This window comes from Chinchilla lanigera, unplaced genomic scaffold (assembly GCF_000276665.1).
Source record: "Chinchilla lanigera isolate Chin_1 unplaced genomic scaffold, ChiLan1.0 scaffold00027, whole genome shotgun sequence".
In the NCBI taxonomy this organism is placed as follows: domain Eukaryota; kingdom Metazoa; phylum Chordata; class Mammalia; order Rodentia; family Chinchillidae; genus Chinchilla; species Chinchilla lanigera.
In genome coordinates, this window is record NW_004955428.1 from 3,372,576 (window position 1) to 3,390,239 (window position 17,664).

The window sequence follows — 17,664 nt, forward strand, 5'->3', positions numbered from 1 at the left end:
GATGTTTTTAGATCTTCTGGGAAAATACCCAGCAGGGTTAGAAAATTGCTAAACATTATGGTATGTTTTTTAAAGGTCTGCTGTTAGAATGCCTCCAGCTTTTGCCTGCTCAGTGTTTCTGAGTGTTGCTACTCAGAATTTTGAAGTTTTGTGTGTTTTAGGATTGTTTTGAGTATTTCTATGAAGAATGCAATAGGTATTTTGCCATTTCTGTTTTGCTGTTGCTTGAATCGATAGATTGCTTTGGGTAGTATGTGCGTTTTAGCGTTATTAATTCTTCTAATCTGTGAACGTAGGATGTCTTTCATCATTTTATGTCCTCTTTGATATTTTTCATCAATGTTTGTACTTTTTGTTGTAGAAATCACTCACTCACTTAGATAAATTTGTTCTAAGGCAATTTATTTTATTTTTGTGGCTATTGTAAATGAGATTTTTTTCATCAGGTTCATTATTCATATTTTAAAATCTTTTGATTTTTATATGGTTTTGTATATTAAAGCTTTACTGAATTTATCAGTTTGAAGAGACTTTTGGTAGGATCTTAGGTTTTTATATATATATAAAATCACACCACCTGCAAATAGGGATACTGTCACTTCCTCTTTTCCTATTTGAATGATCTCATTTTTTTTCCCTTTCTCTTTCTGTTTGTTTTTTGAGACAAGGTCTCATGTGTAATGCAGGCTGGCCTTGAATGTAGGGCAGTCCTCCTGCTTCAGCCTCCTGCATGCTTGGACTATAGATGTGCACCACCATGCCCTGATTTTATTTCTGTCTCTTTACTAATGGCTGTGATTAATAGTTCCAGTGCGAAATTGAATAATACTGGAAGTGTCTTGTTCCTGATCTTTGTTTCTAGATATTTTCCCCATTAAGTATGGTATTAGCTGTGATATTGTCATACATAGCTTTTATAATGTTGTAGTACATATCTTTTATACCTAATTTTTGAGGGTATTTACCAAAAAGAGTTCAACTTTATTGAATACTTTCTTTACATCTACTGATATGATCATATAGTTGTTGTCCTTCATTCTGTTTATGTACTGTATAATACTTATTGATCTGTGTGTGTTGACTTATCTTCATCCCTGGGAGGAATCACATCTGATGATAGTGCATGATCTTTTTGTTATACTCTTGGCTTCAATTTGGTAATACTTTGTCGAGAATTTTTACATCTGTGTTCATCAGGCATACTGGTCTGTAGTTTTCTTTTTGTGTGTACATTTTTGTCTAGCTACAATATCAGGTTAAGGCTGACTTTGTAGAATTAGTTTGGAAGAATTCCTTCTTTCAGTTTTTTGCAATAGCTTGAGACAATTTTGGTATCGTTCTTTAAAAGTTTGGTAAAACTCAGCAATGAAACCATCTAGTCCTTGGTGTTTTTGTTGGTAGATTGTTAATTACTAACTCAGTCTACTTATTATTGTTTTGTTCAGGTGGTCAGTATCTTCATGGTTCAAATTTCAAAAGGTATATATGTGTCAAGAAATTATTTAATTGGTTTTCAAATTGGTGTATAGTTGTTTTTAATCTTCCATAGTGATCCTTTGTATTTCTATGGTATCAGTTATAAAAGATCCAATGTCTCCTTTTTCAGATCTAATTTTACTTATTTAGGTCTTCGTTGTTGTTGTCATTGTTGTATTGTTAGTCCAGCTAAAGTTTGTTAATTTTATTTTTTGAAGAACTATTTCATTGATCACTAATATAAATTTTTAATCTTTATCTTAGGTCCACTCTGATCTTTATTTCTTTTTCTACTAATTTTGGGTTTGCTTTTGTTTTTCTTGTTCTATGAGATGTGATGATAGGTTGGTTGTTTGAGCTATTTCTATGTTTATGATGTGGGCATTTGTTGCTATAAATTTTTCTCAGCACTGCTTTTGCTATATTCTGTAAGTTTGAGCATGTTGTGTTTCGTTTTCATTTGTTTCAAGATATTTTTAAAACTTTCTTTTGTGTCTCTATTGACCAATTGGTTGTTCAAGAGCATGTTGTTAAGTTTCTATGTATTTTTAAAGTTTGTAAAAGTACAGTTTCTAAAATGTCTCTAGTCTTGCTGATTTCCAGCCCGAGGCAGGTGTGCTAGGGCATCCCTGTCTGTAGGGCAGGGTGTCACCAGTGTCCAAGGTTCTGCCCCTTTGGAAAGGAATTTGGCAGGTCAGGTGCTCAGGGCAGGCTGCTGAGAGCAGGCTTCGTGGTGCTAGGCTGAGTAGCAGGCGGGTAGAGCCACACACCTGCATGGTGGACCCACAGATGGGCAGGGTGTCAAGATGGCGGTAGTCCAGGCAGGGGAGGGCACAGTGTGAGTGGGGATCTTTCGGGGGTATCGCGGTGCTGTGGCTCCTCTGCAGGTTTCCTAAGCTTAGTATGGCCCGAGAGGACTGCAGACATCTCCAGCCACAGTAATTAGGCATCCCAGCAGTAATGAGTGCTGATGAGACCCCCCCACCGTGTGAGTCCCTTTGGGCTTAAGGCTCATCGCAGCTGGGAATCCTGGGCAGTAGGTGAGGAGGAGGAGAAGGAGGAAGAGTGTGTGTTTCCCTTCTTTATGAGACTCCTGCATCTCTGCTCCTCAGGATCTCTGCCACATCGTGCTGCACCCCAATAGTCTCCATCTAACACTGAGAGAGAAATAGCAGTTATTTTTTGTTTGCCCCCCACCCTCTTTTTTTGAGAGAAGCTCACCAGGCACTTCTAGTCGGCCACCTTGCTCTGAAGTCGAAAACCTTTTGAGCACCAGCATGACCCTCAGAAAGTGTTGGATTTTGGAGCATTCGGATTTCAGATTTTTGGTTTAGGAACACTCAACAGGTAATCTATAAAAATATTACAAAATCCAAAAAATTCCAAAATCTGAAGTTCAGGCCCCAAAACTTCAGATAAAGGGTATTTAGCCTGTATATATGATGTGATTGTAGAAGTGTTGAAAGTTAAAAATATCCTGTATTAAGAGATACAAAGAATATTCTAGCCCATTAAAATTTTTGATAGGTTCTGCAAATAAAAACTTTAATGCTGTGTCTCCCAAACATGTTTGACTATTTAACTTTATTTTTCCTCCTAACAATGATTAGTATTTCATACAATAGTTTTGGAAATGATACTGCAAAACAATTAGGGTTAACGTATGACTCAGCATATGTCCTCAGCTTTTCTATGATTTGAAGGTTAGCATCAGTCAAGTTATATGATTTATATTTTGCTAATTCTCTGATTCATTGTGAATTATTTATACTAGGCACAAGTTAATATTTTGAAAACTTTGGAAGTTTATAATACAAGAAATGGACAAAGTGATTGAGTCAAAGCATAATAGCACACAAAGCCATGTTTACACTTAACCAATTTACAAAATTGCTCTTTTTAGTTTCTGCCTTTTTTACAGAACCCTTTGTCCTTAAGTCACCTATAATAAAGCAGTATCTCATTTTATTTTTCCCAAAAATAGTGACCTTTAAGTCACATCCTGTCCCATGTCTTCTGCTTTATAGTCTTCAAAAACATGTTTCATGAAAAAAATGTGTCAGCTATTGTTTAAAATATAAGACTTTGAGATGAACAAATAAGCTTTAATTTTAAAAATAAGTAAAAACAAAATTCCTTTCTGATCACAACAAAAGTAAATGCCTATTATTATGCGTGATATCTACCAATCATTTTAATAGTCCTGTAGGGAAGAGGTATGGGTGGTGTTTCCATATTACTTCCATAAGCAAGTAAATTCTTAGAGCATAAAAACTTGTGCTTCCTAGACTAAGTGGCAGAATCAAGAATGACTTATGTCAGTCGGATGTCAAAGTGGGTATCAACTGGGCACCCCCGTCTGTGAGTGTAATCCTAACCACTTAGGAGGCTGAAGTGGGGGAATCACTTAAGCCTACTAATTTGGGGCCAGCATGGCAACAGAGACCTTGTCTCAAGAAACAAATGCTAGGCGTTATTTTAGACCACTTGAGAAATAAAGCATGTTAAAAGTACAGGGAGAAAACATCTATAGTCTTGCAAATCAGAAATAATAACGAGTTTATGCTGTTTTTTCTGTTCTTTTTAATACAAAATATACACACCAACTTAATCCAAAATGAAAATTGTGTATGCTACTATTTTCATCTTCTTGTCACTGAAGTTTCTTCATTAATACTTAAAACTGTAGTCCTTAATTAGATCGTCACTATTTTCTGTTGCTTCTTTTTCATCTTTTTATTTTAATTCATTTAACAAAATTATAACTTTAAATTTTTACTGTTTTCACATTAATTTTTGTCACGTAATTTATCAATTTATTAGAAATCTCTTCTATGTCTCATTGTCCTCGTGAAACTGTTTTCTTAAAATGTAAATAAAAAAAAATTTCGTCAAGAGTTATACTACTGTTAACCCAGGAGGTCACTCTCAGTTCACTTTTTAAGCTGTTATACTAAACAGCTAAAATTTCCCATATTTCCTGGCTGTAGGTCTGAAATACTCTAAGATTATGAAGTATCTTTGCTGGAGCTAATTATGTATACAGTTTGTTAAAGTGTCATAGGTATAGCTGAACTAAAAGACAAATAAGATCTAGATATCCAAGATGATCAGCAATTTCTTAGAAGTACGATGTAGCTGTGGACTTTCTGACTTCTGTTTTTTCATTTATATTATGTATAATGCTTGCCTTATGAGAATTTGAAGTTTCCTATTAAAGTTTTAGTGAAAATATTTCATTCTTTGTTTAACAATTTTTGATGGAAAAATAATGATATAATTGGCTTTTCTGTAGTTGATGGTAATCACTGTTTTAAACATCTTAACATGCCTTGTATTGCAGTACTAAAGAACATTTTTGCTTATTTTGTATAGGTTGTGTGTATGCTTTGTATGAACTTTCTAGCAGTATAAAACATTTATATTTAAATGACTTGAGAATAATGCATTGAATTTTCAAGAGCAATCAGTAATTTTTACTTAGCAGTATGGTTCTTTTCCCCTTCATTTAGATATGAAGTAAATTTTCAAGATGGTATTGATTGTGGAGGTGCATACATTAAACTCCTAGCAGACACTGATGATTTGATCCTGGTATGAAATTTTAATATTTAAGAAAACCTTATTAAAGTTAGTAAGTATTTTTAAGGAGTAATTCACACAACTGAAAATTTAGTTTCAACTGAAATTGAAAAGAATTTGAATTTCTCTTTCCAACATGAGATTATATAGCTTTCACAGCTTGCCTACAAGTTTCATATAAAGCTAGGTTAGTTGACATTAGTTTTGTAATCCTGAGCAAAATAAAAAACTCTACCCCATCTATAAATTTAAAAATGACACAGTGCCTATGCATGCTTTAAAATATCAGTTTAGAGTTCTTTATGAAATAAGGATCAAGTTTGTTTAGACAGGTAAGATAACCAGAGCAAAGCAGTGAAATAAAGTGACCAGAGAACCAGATAAGAAAGTGGGCCAGTTTAGGCATCGGCAGCCCATAGAAAACAATTTTTAAACATTTTGTGATAAAGCAGCCATAGAATTCTAAAGATTATATTAAGACAATTTGAAGGTTAGAGACATTTCTTACAGCATTCTCCTGCAGCAGACTGTGTCAGGGCTTTGGCATGTAGCAAAAATTAAGTAAATAGTATGTCCATGAGATACTTGTCATATTGCACAACTATGTATAAGCTATGAAATGTAGATCAAAGGCTTCATGTCCTACTTACATTTAGGACCTGGTAGAAGGAGGCCATTTGTGGTGTTCTTGCTTTAGATGTAAGAAATGATTACCTAAAGGTAGCATGACAAAAAGATTTAATACCAAACATTTCTATAAGGACGTGATCTGATTAATTTATTTAATCCCCAGAGAAACGTTATGGGTAAATACTATTGTCTCCATACTTTAGAGGTCATGAAATGGAGATAACACGATAAAATTTTACCTAGTGCCACATACAGCTAGTTTAAGTGGCAGTGCTAACATTTGGATTTCAATATCTAAGTCCAGAGCCCATACTTTAACTTCTATTCCATACCAGATAAAGAGAAATTTCTATTGAAACAGGGATTGGGTTTCTGGATCTGTTTTTGTGTTGGAATCTCTTCATTTTGTACACAAAAGGATAATTTTCTGGTGTCTTCCTGAATAATAATACTAATAATAAGTTTAGTATTAAGGTAAAAAACATGCTTTCTTCTAATACTTCTCAATAAAATGGTAACAACACAAGTTAACATAAGATAAACAGAGGTTTTATGATGTTGTTAAGGTAACTTGAGCATCTATGGGTTCAGGAAAGAAGTAGTATATTTTTCAAAACCATGTTTTTTAAAGTAAAATTTGTCATTTTCTCCACATCATTTGCTGTCACTTGTGTTAAATAGTTATTTGGTAAATAGCTGTTTGTAAACTTTAGACAGCTGGGTAGACTAGAGAAATTAAATTCTCTGTAATTCAGAACTAATGCTTGCACTTATCTCTCTTTAAAGGAAAACTTTCATGATAAAACACCTTATACCATTATGTTTGGACCAGATAAATGTGGAGAAGATTATAAACTTCATTTTATCTTCAGACATAAACATCCCAAAACTGGAGCTTTTGAGGAGAAACATGCCAAACCTCCAAATGTAGACCTTCAAAAGTTCTTTACAGACAGGAAGACTCATCTTTATACCCTTGGTATATTCTTTTATTCATTCATTAATTCAAAAATATTCGCTGACTACAAATGTATTCATGGCACTTGCTTTGGGAGAAAATAAATATACCTTTACTTTGAAGATGTTTACCTTTTAGGGAAAATAAGATGTACGTAATGATAGCACAAGTAGAAAGGAAAGTGCCAGATGAAAGATACAGATGAGGTACAGTTAAGAGTTCAAAGGCAATGTTACTTTCAGCTTGGACACTAGGAGAAGACTAGTGAAGAGTGTATTTGAACTTGTCTGCAAGTATAGATGGAATGTGGAAGATAGGAGGGGAAAGGACATATTAGGCACTGTGACTGCGCTGCTAGAAGAACAAGACACTAGAAAATCAAGTTAGGGAAGCGGTGGTACTTATTGCCAGGCAGAAGTGTTTAGACTTTGTTGTGTAGGCAGCTGTGATTATTGTGAGGTCTCATCTCACAGTGGTCGCAGCACATACCTAATCATAAAAGGAAAAGCACTGAGCAACTGTGTGTTAACACCCATAGCTTACGTAAGTAAATGAGAGGTTGCAAAGATCTGGGAGAGCAGAGTACCACGGGGTTGTTCCTCCCGTTCCCAAGCACCCGAGCTCACAGGGCTCAGGTCTGCACTTAGAGGCACAGCTGGGAGAGGCTGCAGGGTGTTTTGAACTGGCTCTCTTCTTTTCTCAAGTTTTAACTCTACCCAAGATTAGGTCATGTCTCTTTTCTTTCCAAAAGCTGTAGTTACAGAAACATTTTGTTTTTCAAGTCAATGCCCAATTTTATCTTTAAACATAGCTATGTTATACAAAATTTGTTTCTGAAATAATTGGAAAGTAATACTAGACACTTTGGGGAACATCAACTGTGAAAATAATGAGAAATCATAACTGGAATACAATTAACAAATTTAATTTGACTGTTAAGCCCAGTAAAAAGCAAATTATTGGTATACAGTATGCCAGAGGCCATAAGAAGTTTATGACCTTTGAAACAAAAATTCCACTCTCAGCAATTTATCCAAAGAAAATAATCCAGAAGATGACCTATGTGTGAAGATAATACTCAACATTAAGCAAGAGTTTTCTGTATAATACAAAGATGGCTTTGAACATTTAGTAATAGGGAAATGCTTACACAGGTTGAGCATCCTTTATTTGAATAAGAGAGGGAGTGCTCGAAAAGCCAAACTTTTTGAGTTTCCTGGTTGGTACTCAAAAATATTTCAGAGTGCTAGGCGTGGTGGCACACACCTGTAATTCTAGCATGCAGGAGGCTGAGGCAAGAGGATTGCTGTGAGTTTGTGGCCATCCTGGATTACACTGAGTTCAAGGCCAGCCTAGACTACACAGCAAGACCCTGTCTCAAAAAAAAATTTTTTTCCCAGAGTATTTCAGATTTCTAAATTAAGAATGCTCAACCAATGAGGTCTTTGAAAGAATCCCAAATGTGAAAAATATCAAAATCTGAAATAATTCTGGCCCAATGCCTTTTGCAAAAAATTCCTCAACCTATGATATTAAAATGAAGAAAGTGAGACTCCATTTGTAGGTGTATTGTGATGGTTACTAGGGAAATTAAGCAAGCAGATAGGAAAAAGCTTGAGAAAATATTCTCCCTTCATCAGTTGCTCTGTATTAGACACTTTGCTTGGAGCCATCATGTGAGCTGAGCAATGATCTTTCTATTTTGTCTTGTCTTATTCAAGTAAGCAGGATACCCTAGAAAACGAACTAGTAGAGCTGAAATTCAAATTCAAGTCTGACTGGCTGTTATAAAAACTGATCCTTTGTGTTAGGAATATTAAATTTTTTAATCTGTAGTATTATTATATTTTATAGCATGGCATAGTTTTTGAAAAGAACTTTAAGGGTACCTTTATAAACTTTATACAGTCTGAGGCTTTTTATTGTAGTCATTTGAAATATTCAATTCATTTTCTAAGTAGCAGTTGTTTTTGCCAAAGATTTTGAGCAAAGGTTTTCCTTTACATATGCATATTTGTCGTATGTATTTGAACTGTAGGTTTCAAAAATCCCTTTCAATTGCAAAATTTAGTGTACGAACTTTTTCAAGATTTTTCTTGAGGAGTGCCTTTTACTGAATTAAAAACAGATGCAGTACTTTTTTTCTTATTCTGGGCCTGCTTCGGTCTTGACTTTTCCCCTTTGAGTTTTATAATTTCAGCATAATAGGAAATAGCGGATGAAAAAGAGAAAATACTGCGTGTGGCTTTGCATTGTTTGGGTTTGTGTGTAAGTCGCATTATTTGGTTGCGATCTGAATAATCTGTCATTTTTGTGACTGAAACCTCTGGAGACTGTTAGTTCTTCAGAGCTGTTTCTTCAGAAAGTGCACACGCACTTCCCTCGCTAAGTTAGGATGAATCTGAGAGCTTCTGCTGCTTTGAAACCAAATGGTAAGCAGCTGTTTCCATCATCATCTTTTTCAAAGACCTAAATTTTGCCTGGGAGGAAGAGAGGTTTTTTTTCTTTTGTCATTACAAAGAATAGAGAGTCGTTCATGAAATTTTTGACATGGAAACTTTTAGGAGGTCAGAATTTACCTGGAAACGTGGGTAAGGATGAGCTTGAATGTTTTAAATTATCCTTAAGACATTTTATGCTGTAGTCATTGAATTTAAAATGCCTTTGAGCCTTACCTTTAAAGATCCCTGAAATCATAATAACTGTCAATGTTAATTTCCTGATTTGGGCAGCTGGATTGAGTTTATTTAGGACAGTGTCCTTGTATATAAAAATTACGTGTTAAAACATTCAGAGGTGGGGCTGGGGATTTAGCTCAGCGGCAAAAGCGCCTGCCTGGCAAGCGCAAGGTTGTGAGTTGGTTCCCGGTACCAGAGAAAAACCAAAACCAAAAAAAAAAAAAAACAACAAAATAAAACATTCAGAGGTGATGTGTATAAGGCCAAGTAGTAATGTACTCAAGTGGTTCTGGGTAAATAATTGAGTTCTTTGCAGTGTACTTACAACTTTTTAAGTTTGAGATTGTTTTTAAAAATTTAAAGATCCCAAAGAAGTCAGGCATGGTGACTCACGCCTTTAGTCTCACCTACTCAGGAAGCTGAGGCAGGAAGATCACAAGTTTGAAAAAACACAGGGTACAACTTAGAGAGACTCTGTCTCAAAATAAAAAATAAAAAGGGTTGAGTATGTAGCTCAGTGGTAGAGTGCTTACCTAGCATGTACAAGGCCCTGGGTTCAATCCCCGCTGTTGCCAAAAATAAAAAAATAAACACTGAGCAATATTGTTGTTCTAGATACACTGGTCCTGAGTCAAGATAGAGTAAACTACTGGGTATTTCCTATTTGAGGTGTAACGGGGGGTTTTATCATTAAAAATGCAGTTTCAGACAAAATATTATCTTTATTTTAGGAAGTCTCATATCTAGCGATTTCACCATATTTTGATTTATTTCTTCTGATTTTCCTCTATTTCTGGTAGAAAAAAAATTTTATCCGTGAAGCTTAGGCAGTTTTATTATTTAGAAGATTTAAGATATACGATCTATAGAAATAAGTATAAAATATTTGTTTTTTAGTAATGAACCCAAATGACACATTTGAAATGTTAATCGATCAAATAGTTGTAAACAAAGGAAATCTTTTAGAAGACGTAGTTCCTCCTGTCAATCCTCCCAGAGAAATTGATGATCCTAATGATCAAAAGCCTGATGAATGGGATGCAAGACTAAAGATCCCTGATCCTGCTGCCGTCAAACCGGAAGACTGGTAAGCAAAGGATTTGGTTGCCAAGTATTATATTGTATTTGGAATAAGTAATGATACATGACATATAAGTGAAGTTTACAACCAGTGTAACTTAATTATTTTAAAATCAGAACTCCTTATTTTGACTTTTATGGGAAATACTTTTCTAAAATGGATTTTATGCTTACCTTTAATTTTTTATTTTAGGTAATATTTTTATTTTGTTGTATTTTGTAATATGTGTTTATTGTATGTTTGTTTTTTATGGTCTCAGTGCTATAGGGAAACACACCAACAGCAGTTGGTGTGGTAGTCTAATACACCAGCACTTTAATTTTTAATTTCAAATTTGTTTCTTTATCGTGTGTGTGCGAATATTTTACATAGTTGCAAGTCTTTTTCACTTAATAATTTCTTGGCTTTAAAGTGCACATGTCCTCAACATTCTCTAAAACTGTGTAGGATTTATAAATACCAGTATGCTTGAACATGAGTTTTTCACTCTCTGAGTATTTATGTTGTTTCCATTCTACAGGATCGTGAATATTTTTCTTAAAAGAAATGCATTCATTTTCAGAGTTCCTATAATTTGAGTCTAAATGGTGAGAGATACCTGTATATCTCTCATTTGCTAAGGTGTTCTTTGTCCTTCAAATATGTTTTGTAATTTCCCCATAAAGATCATACTACTTTTGTTCCTAGAAGTCTTTGTCTTTTTTTCCCCCCGTGCTGATTGGGTAACTATTAATTACTATAAGTTGCTAAGTAGTTTCTGCTTTTTGTATTTAACCTACCCTATTATCTATTGTTGTGTGTAACAAGTTACCCTAGACTCGGCAGCTGAAGGCAACAAATATTTATTATCTCACATGGTTTGGGAGCCAGGAGTCTGGGCATCACTTGGCTGAGGGACCCTGGCTCTGGCCCAGGATGTCTCCCGAGGGTGCCCCTGTGCCGTCAGCCAGAGCACAGGACTGCTTCCACACTGGCTCAAGTGGCTGATGCTGAGAAGTTTCGCTCTCTGCTTGGGCCTCTCTCTTGGCCTGCCCAAGTCAAGCAGATAGCTTCCCCAGATGGAGTGAGCTAAGAGGAAGAGAGAGTAAACACAGAAATCGCGGGGTCCCTTACAGCCTAATCCAGAAGTAATGCACTATCGCTTGAGTTGTACTGTTTGTCACACTGACCGCTCCTGGTACAATAGAGAAGGGGCTATACAAGGATATGAATCTGAATACTAAGAATAACAAGGTCTGTTCTTAGTTTACTAAGAGTCCGCCTGGGATGGGGTGTTGGATTTTGTACTCATAAAATACTTTTTGTACATTTATTATGATAACAGATGGGTTTTCTTCCTTATTTTCTTAGTATAGTGAAAAACAGTGATTGGTTTTCTAATGTCAGAATAACCTTATAATACATTTGGTTGGTAATATTATCCTTTTTGTATTCACTGAGTTCTAGAATATTTTTCCTTGTCAGATTCATTCAGATATGATTTTCATACGGTTAAATTCATTTAGATATACAATTTGTGATTTTTGATGAACACAGTCAGTGATGTAGCCACCTCCACAGTCACAGTCTACAGTATTGCCATCGTCCTCAAAAGTCGCTCTGATTCTTTTCTAATCTGTTCTCTCCTCCTACCCTTAGCCCCTGTAACCAGTGATCTGATTTCTGTCCCTATAGTTTTGCCTTTTCCAAAATATCATGTTAAATATAATCATATAATAAATGGCTTTTGCATTTACAGTATTTCACTTGGAATAATGCTTTTGAGATGCATTTGTTAGTACATTTATTTTATGGGTGACAAACTTTCATTTATGGGGATTGTGTTATAATTTGTTCACTCATACATAGATGCTAATTTTTGTGTTTTCCAGTTTTGTGCAATTATAAATAAATTTATGATACACATGCTTAGACAGGACTTTGTGTAGACAAATTTTCTCTTTTTATGGTAAATACCTAAGACTGGATTGCTTGATTATACAGGAAATACATGTTTAAATTTATAAGCAACTGCCAAACTTTTCTAAAGAGTTGTACCATTTTGCATTCCCACTAGCACTGTGTAAAAGCTCCAGTTGCTGAACATTTAGAGTATTTGATATTATATGTTTTTATTCTTGTTTTGGCTATTCCAAAATGTCATGGTAAAAATTCTTTATATTCTGGATAAAGACTTTGTATTAGTTACCTTTTGGTGTGTAACAAATAATACCCAAAATATGGTGGCTTAAAACAGCATTGTTTTCTCATAGTTTCTGTGTGAGGAATCGGAGTGCAGCTTAGCTGGGTCCGCTAGCTCTGTGTCTCCCCAGGCTACACTTACAGCATCAGCCAAGGCTGTAGTTAACTTAAGGCTCCACTGGGGATCCACTTTCAGTCTCACTCAGGTGGTTTTTGGCAAGCTTCAGTTGCTTGAGGAACTGAATTGTTGTTGGACTGAGGGCCTCGATTCACTGGTGAGTAATGGCCAGCATCTTGCCACATTGCAGAGTTCCTTGCAGTGTCGGCCTTTTATAAAGTTGCCCACACCACGGCCCTCACTTGGGCAGATGGAGGAAAGGAGAGGCGAGAGAATGTAAAGACATAAATCACAGTCTATACTGAGTTAGCAGTGTCCTTCAAATATTCCAGTTTGCCAATGCCCACAGTTGTAACTTATTTGGGAAGTCCTTTGGAAGTATAATCAAGTTAAGGAGAGGTCACATTAGTGGGCCTGTAGGTCATCAATCTGATACAACTGATGTTCTAAGAAGAGGGGCATTTGGACAGAGACACACAGGGAAAATGCTATGTGACAAAAAGGCAGAGGTTGAAATGGTGCACATACAAATCAAAGAGGATACAAATGGTTGCCAGCAGCCAGCAGAGGTGAGGAGGAAGTGAAGAAGGCGCAATCCTTCTCCAGAGTCTTTAGAGACACATGCCCCTGCCAAGAACCTTGACTTTGGACTTAAGCTCCACAACCATCAGAGAAAATCTTTCTGTCTGAAGAAGCCCCCTCGTTTGTGGCAATTATGGCAGCCTCAAAAAGTTAAGGCATATCTTTTCTAACTTAACCTTGGAAGAAATACCCCTAATCTCTGTTCAGTGATGGAAAATTATTCTACCACTTGAGGGGAGGGCTTGCGCACAGGTATGAATCGGAGGTGGCAGGGATCGAAGCTGCCTCCCTTGGACACAGATGACTGCAGTCCTGAGCATCACCTTGAACAAGCTCTTGGAGGCCCTGAAGCAGAGGGCCCGGCTAACTTGAACCCAGATTCTGCAGTACTGAAATCATGCAGTAGTGGATGTTGAAGTCCCTGAGTTTGGGGTCTTTGGTGACATAGCAGCAGGCAGTTAATACAGGTGTGTAGCATGTGGGTCGTTCTTCTCAGTCTACAGCTCGTCTTAATTTTCTACATTGTAGCCATTTTACATTTTTTGTGGAATTCAATTTCCTGATACTTGTTTTTGATTATTCATGCTTTTTGTGTCTTACTTAAATAGTCTTTGCCTAACTGAAGGTCACAAAGATATTCTTTTGTTTTTCTACTAGACAGTTTTCAGTAAAACTCTGTCCTGAGATACTTGCTTTATATAGCATGAGGTATGAACCAAGGCTCATTTTTTAAAAATAGGGACGTCTAATTTTCCTAGCATCTCTTATCCATTTAGTGTCTGTAACAATATGTAGTGATGTCCTGCATTTTATTTCTGATGTGGTAATTTGTGTTTTTTCTTGGCACATACAAGAAGAAGTGCATCAGTTTTATTTCTGTTTGAAAAAACTAGCCTTCGTATTACTTTTTCCTGTTGACCTTTTTCTACTTCCTTATTTCTATTCTTTCATGGGACTCAGTTTTCCTCTCTCTTTCTGCCTTATTAGGGTTAAAACAGTCTTTCTTTTTTAAAGAAAATAGCTATAAGTTTACTCTTAAATGCTGCTGTTATATTGCACAAAGTTGTTATTGACAATACCTTACAGTTCAGACTATTTTCTAATTCCTCTAGTGGTTTCTTTTTTGGTCCACCTGTTTTTAATGTGTTACATTTTAATAAATTATTTATGGATTTATCAGATACAATTTTCATTTTGAGTCCCAGCATTGTATATATATATATATTTTTTTTTTTGGTTTTTCTCCGGTACCAGGAACCGAACTCACGACCTTGCGCTTGCCAGGCAGGCGCTTTTGCCCCAGAGCTAAATCCCCAGCCCCTTGTTTTGCTTTTTGAGTCAGAGTTTCACTATGTAGTTCAGTTTGGCCTTGTGCATGCATGTCGCCAGGCTGCCTTACACTCAGGCGATCCTCCATCATCAGCCTCCCGAGCGCTGGGATTGCAGGTGTCTGCTCCCTCGCTCCACTGCGGTCAGAAAATATTCTGGGCTCATACTGTTCTGTTTTTCTCACAAATGTCGAATTGTATCAGCTTGGTTGATAATATGGTTCCAGGCTGCTGTATTTTTTTTTCAGTCTGTTCTCTTACCCAAAGCGTATTAAAATCTTCAACAGCAACTGTGAATTTGTCATGACTTCTGTCAGGTTTTGCTTCTTGTATTTTAAAGATCTGGTAGTAGATGCATTTGCAGTATTTCATAACCTCTTGAAGAACTGGCCCCTTCATTATTATAAAATGTGTTTCTTTATGAATTTTTATAATACTTTCTGTATTGAAGCCTACTTGGTTTGACGTTAAATCAGCTTTGTTTACATTCAGTGTTATTCTCTACTTCTCCCTGCAGCTTGTATATGCCGTTAGTTTTCAAGTGACTTCTTCCTGGAAACCTGCCTTTGGGTCTTCCTTCTTAGCTGGCGTGTCTGAGCTGTCCACATCTAGTGTTGTCATTCGAATGGTAGACGTGAGCCTACCTTCTCACTGCTCGGTTCTTGTTTGCCACATACACTCTGTGATCCTTTATAAAAAACTTCAGTTATATTTGTTCATTGTTATATTCCATTTTATTTTTTCTGTTAGCCCTTAGCTTTTCCTTTCTGGTTTATTGTTTAGCTGGTTGCTTACAGTTTGCATTTGTAACTGATTTCAGTCTACCTTTAAAATATGATACACCCCCCCATCAATCTAAAAATGGGTATCTGAGATGAATATGCACTTCTCAGATGAAGAAATACAAATGGCAAATAAATACATGAAAAAGTGTTCAACATCGTTGGTCATTCGAAAGATGCAAATTAAAACAACACTGAAATTCCATTGCACCTCAGAAGGAATGGCTATCTTCAAGAAAACAATAACAAATGCTGGAGGGACTGTCGGGAAAGAGGAACCCTTCTCCACTGTTGGTGGGAGTGTAGACTGGTGCAACCACTGTGGAAATGAGTCTGAAGATTCTTCAGAATACAAAGATTAGAAGTCCCACTTAACCCAGCTATTTCCCATTTGGTATTTTTCCAGAAGGACTAAAAACATCATACCACAGTGATATGTATGCACCCATGTTTATAGCAGTGCAGTTTATCATAGCAAAATCTTGGAAACAACTCAAATGCCCATTAACTGAGGAATGGATAAAAAAGATGTGGTATTTTTATACAATGAAGTATTACTCAGCTATAATTGGATAGCCCCAGGAAAGGGACACTTGCTGAAAAACGTCTACTTCCCTCTGGTTGGTAGTAAAAATATCCTTCCAAAAATGAAGACAGAAGAACATTTCAGAGAATATTGAGAGAATTTAATAACAATGGACATGCTATAACATATTAAGGAACTTTTACAGGCAGGAGGAAAATGACAACAGATGGAAATTTATATCTTTCCGAAAGGAAGAAGAGCACCACATATGGTAAATATGTAGATAAATAAAAGGATTTTCTCCTCACACGACTGCAAGACACTTAGTAAAGAATAAAAAGAGTACATGTAGAATTATGAAAGTAGCACAAAGAATACAATGGGAAAAATGTTAGACTCAAAGAGGGTTAAATTACAAGAAAGCTGTATTATTTTTTATTTTATTTTAAAGAAAAAAACAATAAAAACAATGGTATAAAATTTCAAAACAAGATTGTAGGAGAGTAACAATGGTTAGTACACTGTATATTGTTGTCTTCAAAGTAGTTGCTCATATTATAAGATATAGGCATGAAAAATTGATCAAACAATATAGGCATATACCTTTCTTTACAATGAGCTAATAGCAACTAGTAGTATAACTATCTTAACTATGTATATATTTAATCTATTTTTCCTTTTCCCTTCCTTCTTTTCTCCTTTCCTCCATTCCAGTGGCTTTTTCCTTCTGAGCATTTTCTTCCCATTTCACAATATAGTGTACATTTTGTGTGTTATTTACTGTTTCAGCTTCTTACACTAGGGAGACCATATGTTTATACATGGGAGACTGATTTATTTCACTTATGAGTACGGACTCAAATTGCATCCATTTCGCTATGAATGTCTCAAGTTTATCCTTCTTTGTAGCTGAGCTACAAAGTGAGCTCAAGGCCAGCCTGAACTGCATAGTGAGACCCTGTCTCAAAAAAAAAAAAAAAAAAAAAAAAGAAAGAAAGAAAATTTTGTAACACAAGCAGTTTAGAACTTTTTGAACAATATTTTTGTGGTGCTGCAGATTGAACCCAGGGCCCTTGCACTGAGCTACATCCCCAGCCCCTCTCCCCTTTTCTCAAGACTGGGTCCCCCTATGTTGTCCAGGCTAGACTCAAATTTGTGATCTCTTACCTTGGCCTCTCAGTTCTGAGATTAAAATGTGTACCACCACACCTATCTTGAATAATTATTAACGTAAAATATGTTTATAGGGATGAAGATGAACCTGCCCAAATAGAAGACTCAAGTGCGGTCAAACCCAGTGGTTGGCTTGATAATGAACCAAAATTTATCCCAAATCCTGATGCTGAAAAACCTGGTGACTGGTAAGCACACTTCACCTTCAAATGTCAGTATTTCTTACCTTTTGTGACTAGCTTATATGGCCAACAGGAGAGACTTGTGGTTACTGGATTTGTTTTATTGTGGTATTTTAAGGAATGAAGATATAGATGGAGAATGGGAGGCACCTTATATCTCTAATCCAGCATGTCGGATTGGCTGTGGTGAGTGGAAACCGCCTATGATAGATAACCCCAAATACAAAGGAATATGGAGACCACCAATGATCAATAATCCTAATTACCAGGTAATAACCAGTTTTTCCAAGTCCTTCGTAAAGTTAAAAAATGTTGTGCTTTTTTGTCTTATACATCTAATTATCAGTGATATTGTGTTACCTTTTAGATGTTTGGTTCAAAATTCTG

At 35.9% G+C, this 17,664-nt stretch overlaps 1 protein-coding gene across 4 annotated transcripts in view; it reads left to right on the forward strand.

Annotated features, from left to right (window-relative positions):
• The window catches only part of Clgn (calmegin), a 46,991-nt gene that overhangs the window by 13,345 nt on the left and 15,982 nt on the right, over window positions 1-17,664 (forward strand). For all 4 annotated transcript variants that reach the window (XM_013515328.1, XM_005386675.2, XM_005386674.2 and 1 more), the window contains exons 6-10: window positions 4,989-5,070; window positions 6,475-6,667; window positions 10,222-10,411; window positions 17,170-17,283; window positions 17,396-17,546. In XM_013515328.1, coding sequence (XP_013370782.1) covers window positions 4,989-5,070; window positions 6,475-6,667; window positions 10,222-10,411; window positions 17,170-17,283; window positions 17,396-17,546 — 730 coding nt within the window. The remainder of the gene's footprint in view (window positions 1-4,988; window positions 5,071-6,474; window positions 6,668-10,221; window positions 10,412-17,169; window positions 17,284-17,395; window positions 17,547-17,664) is intronic.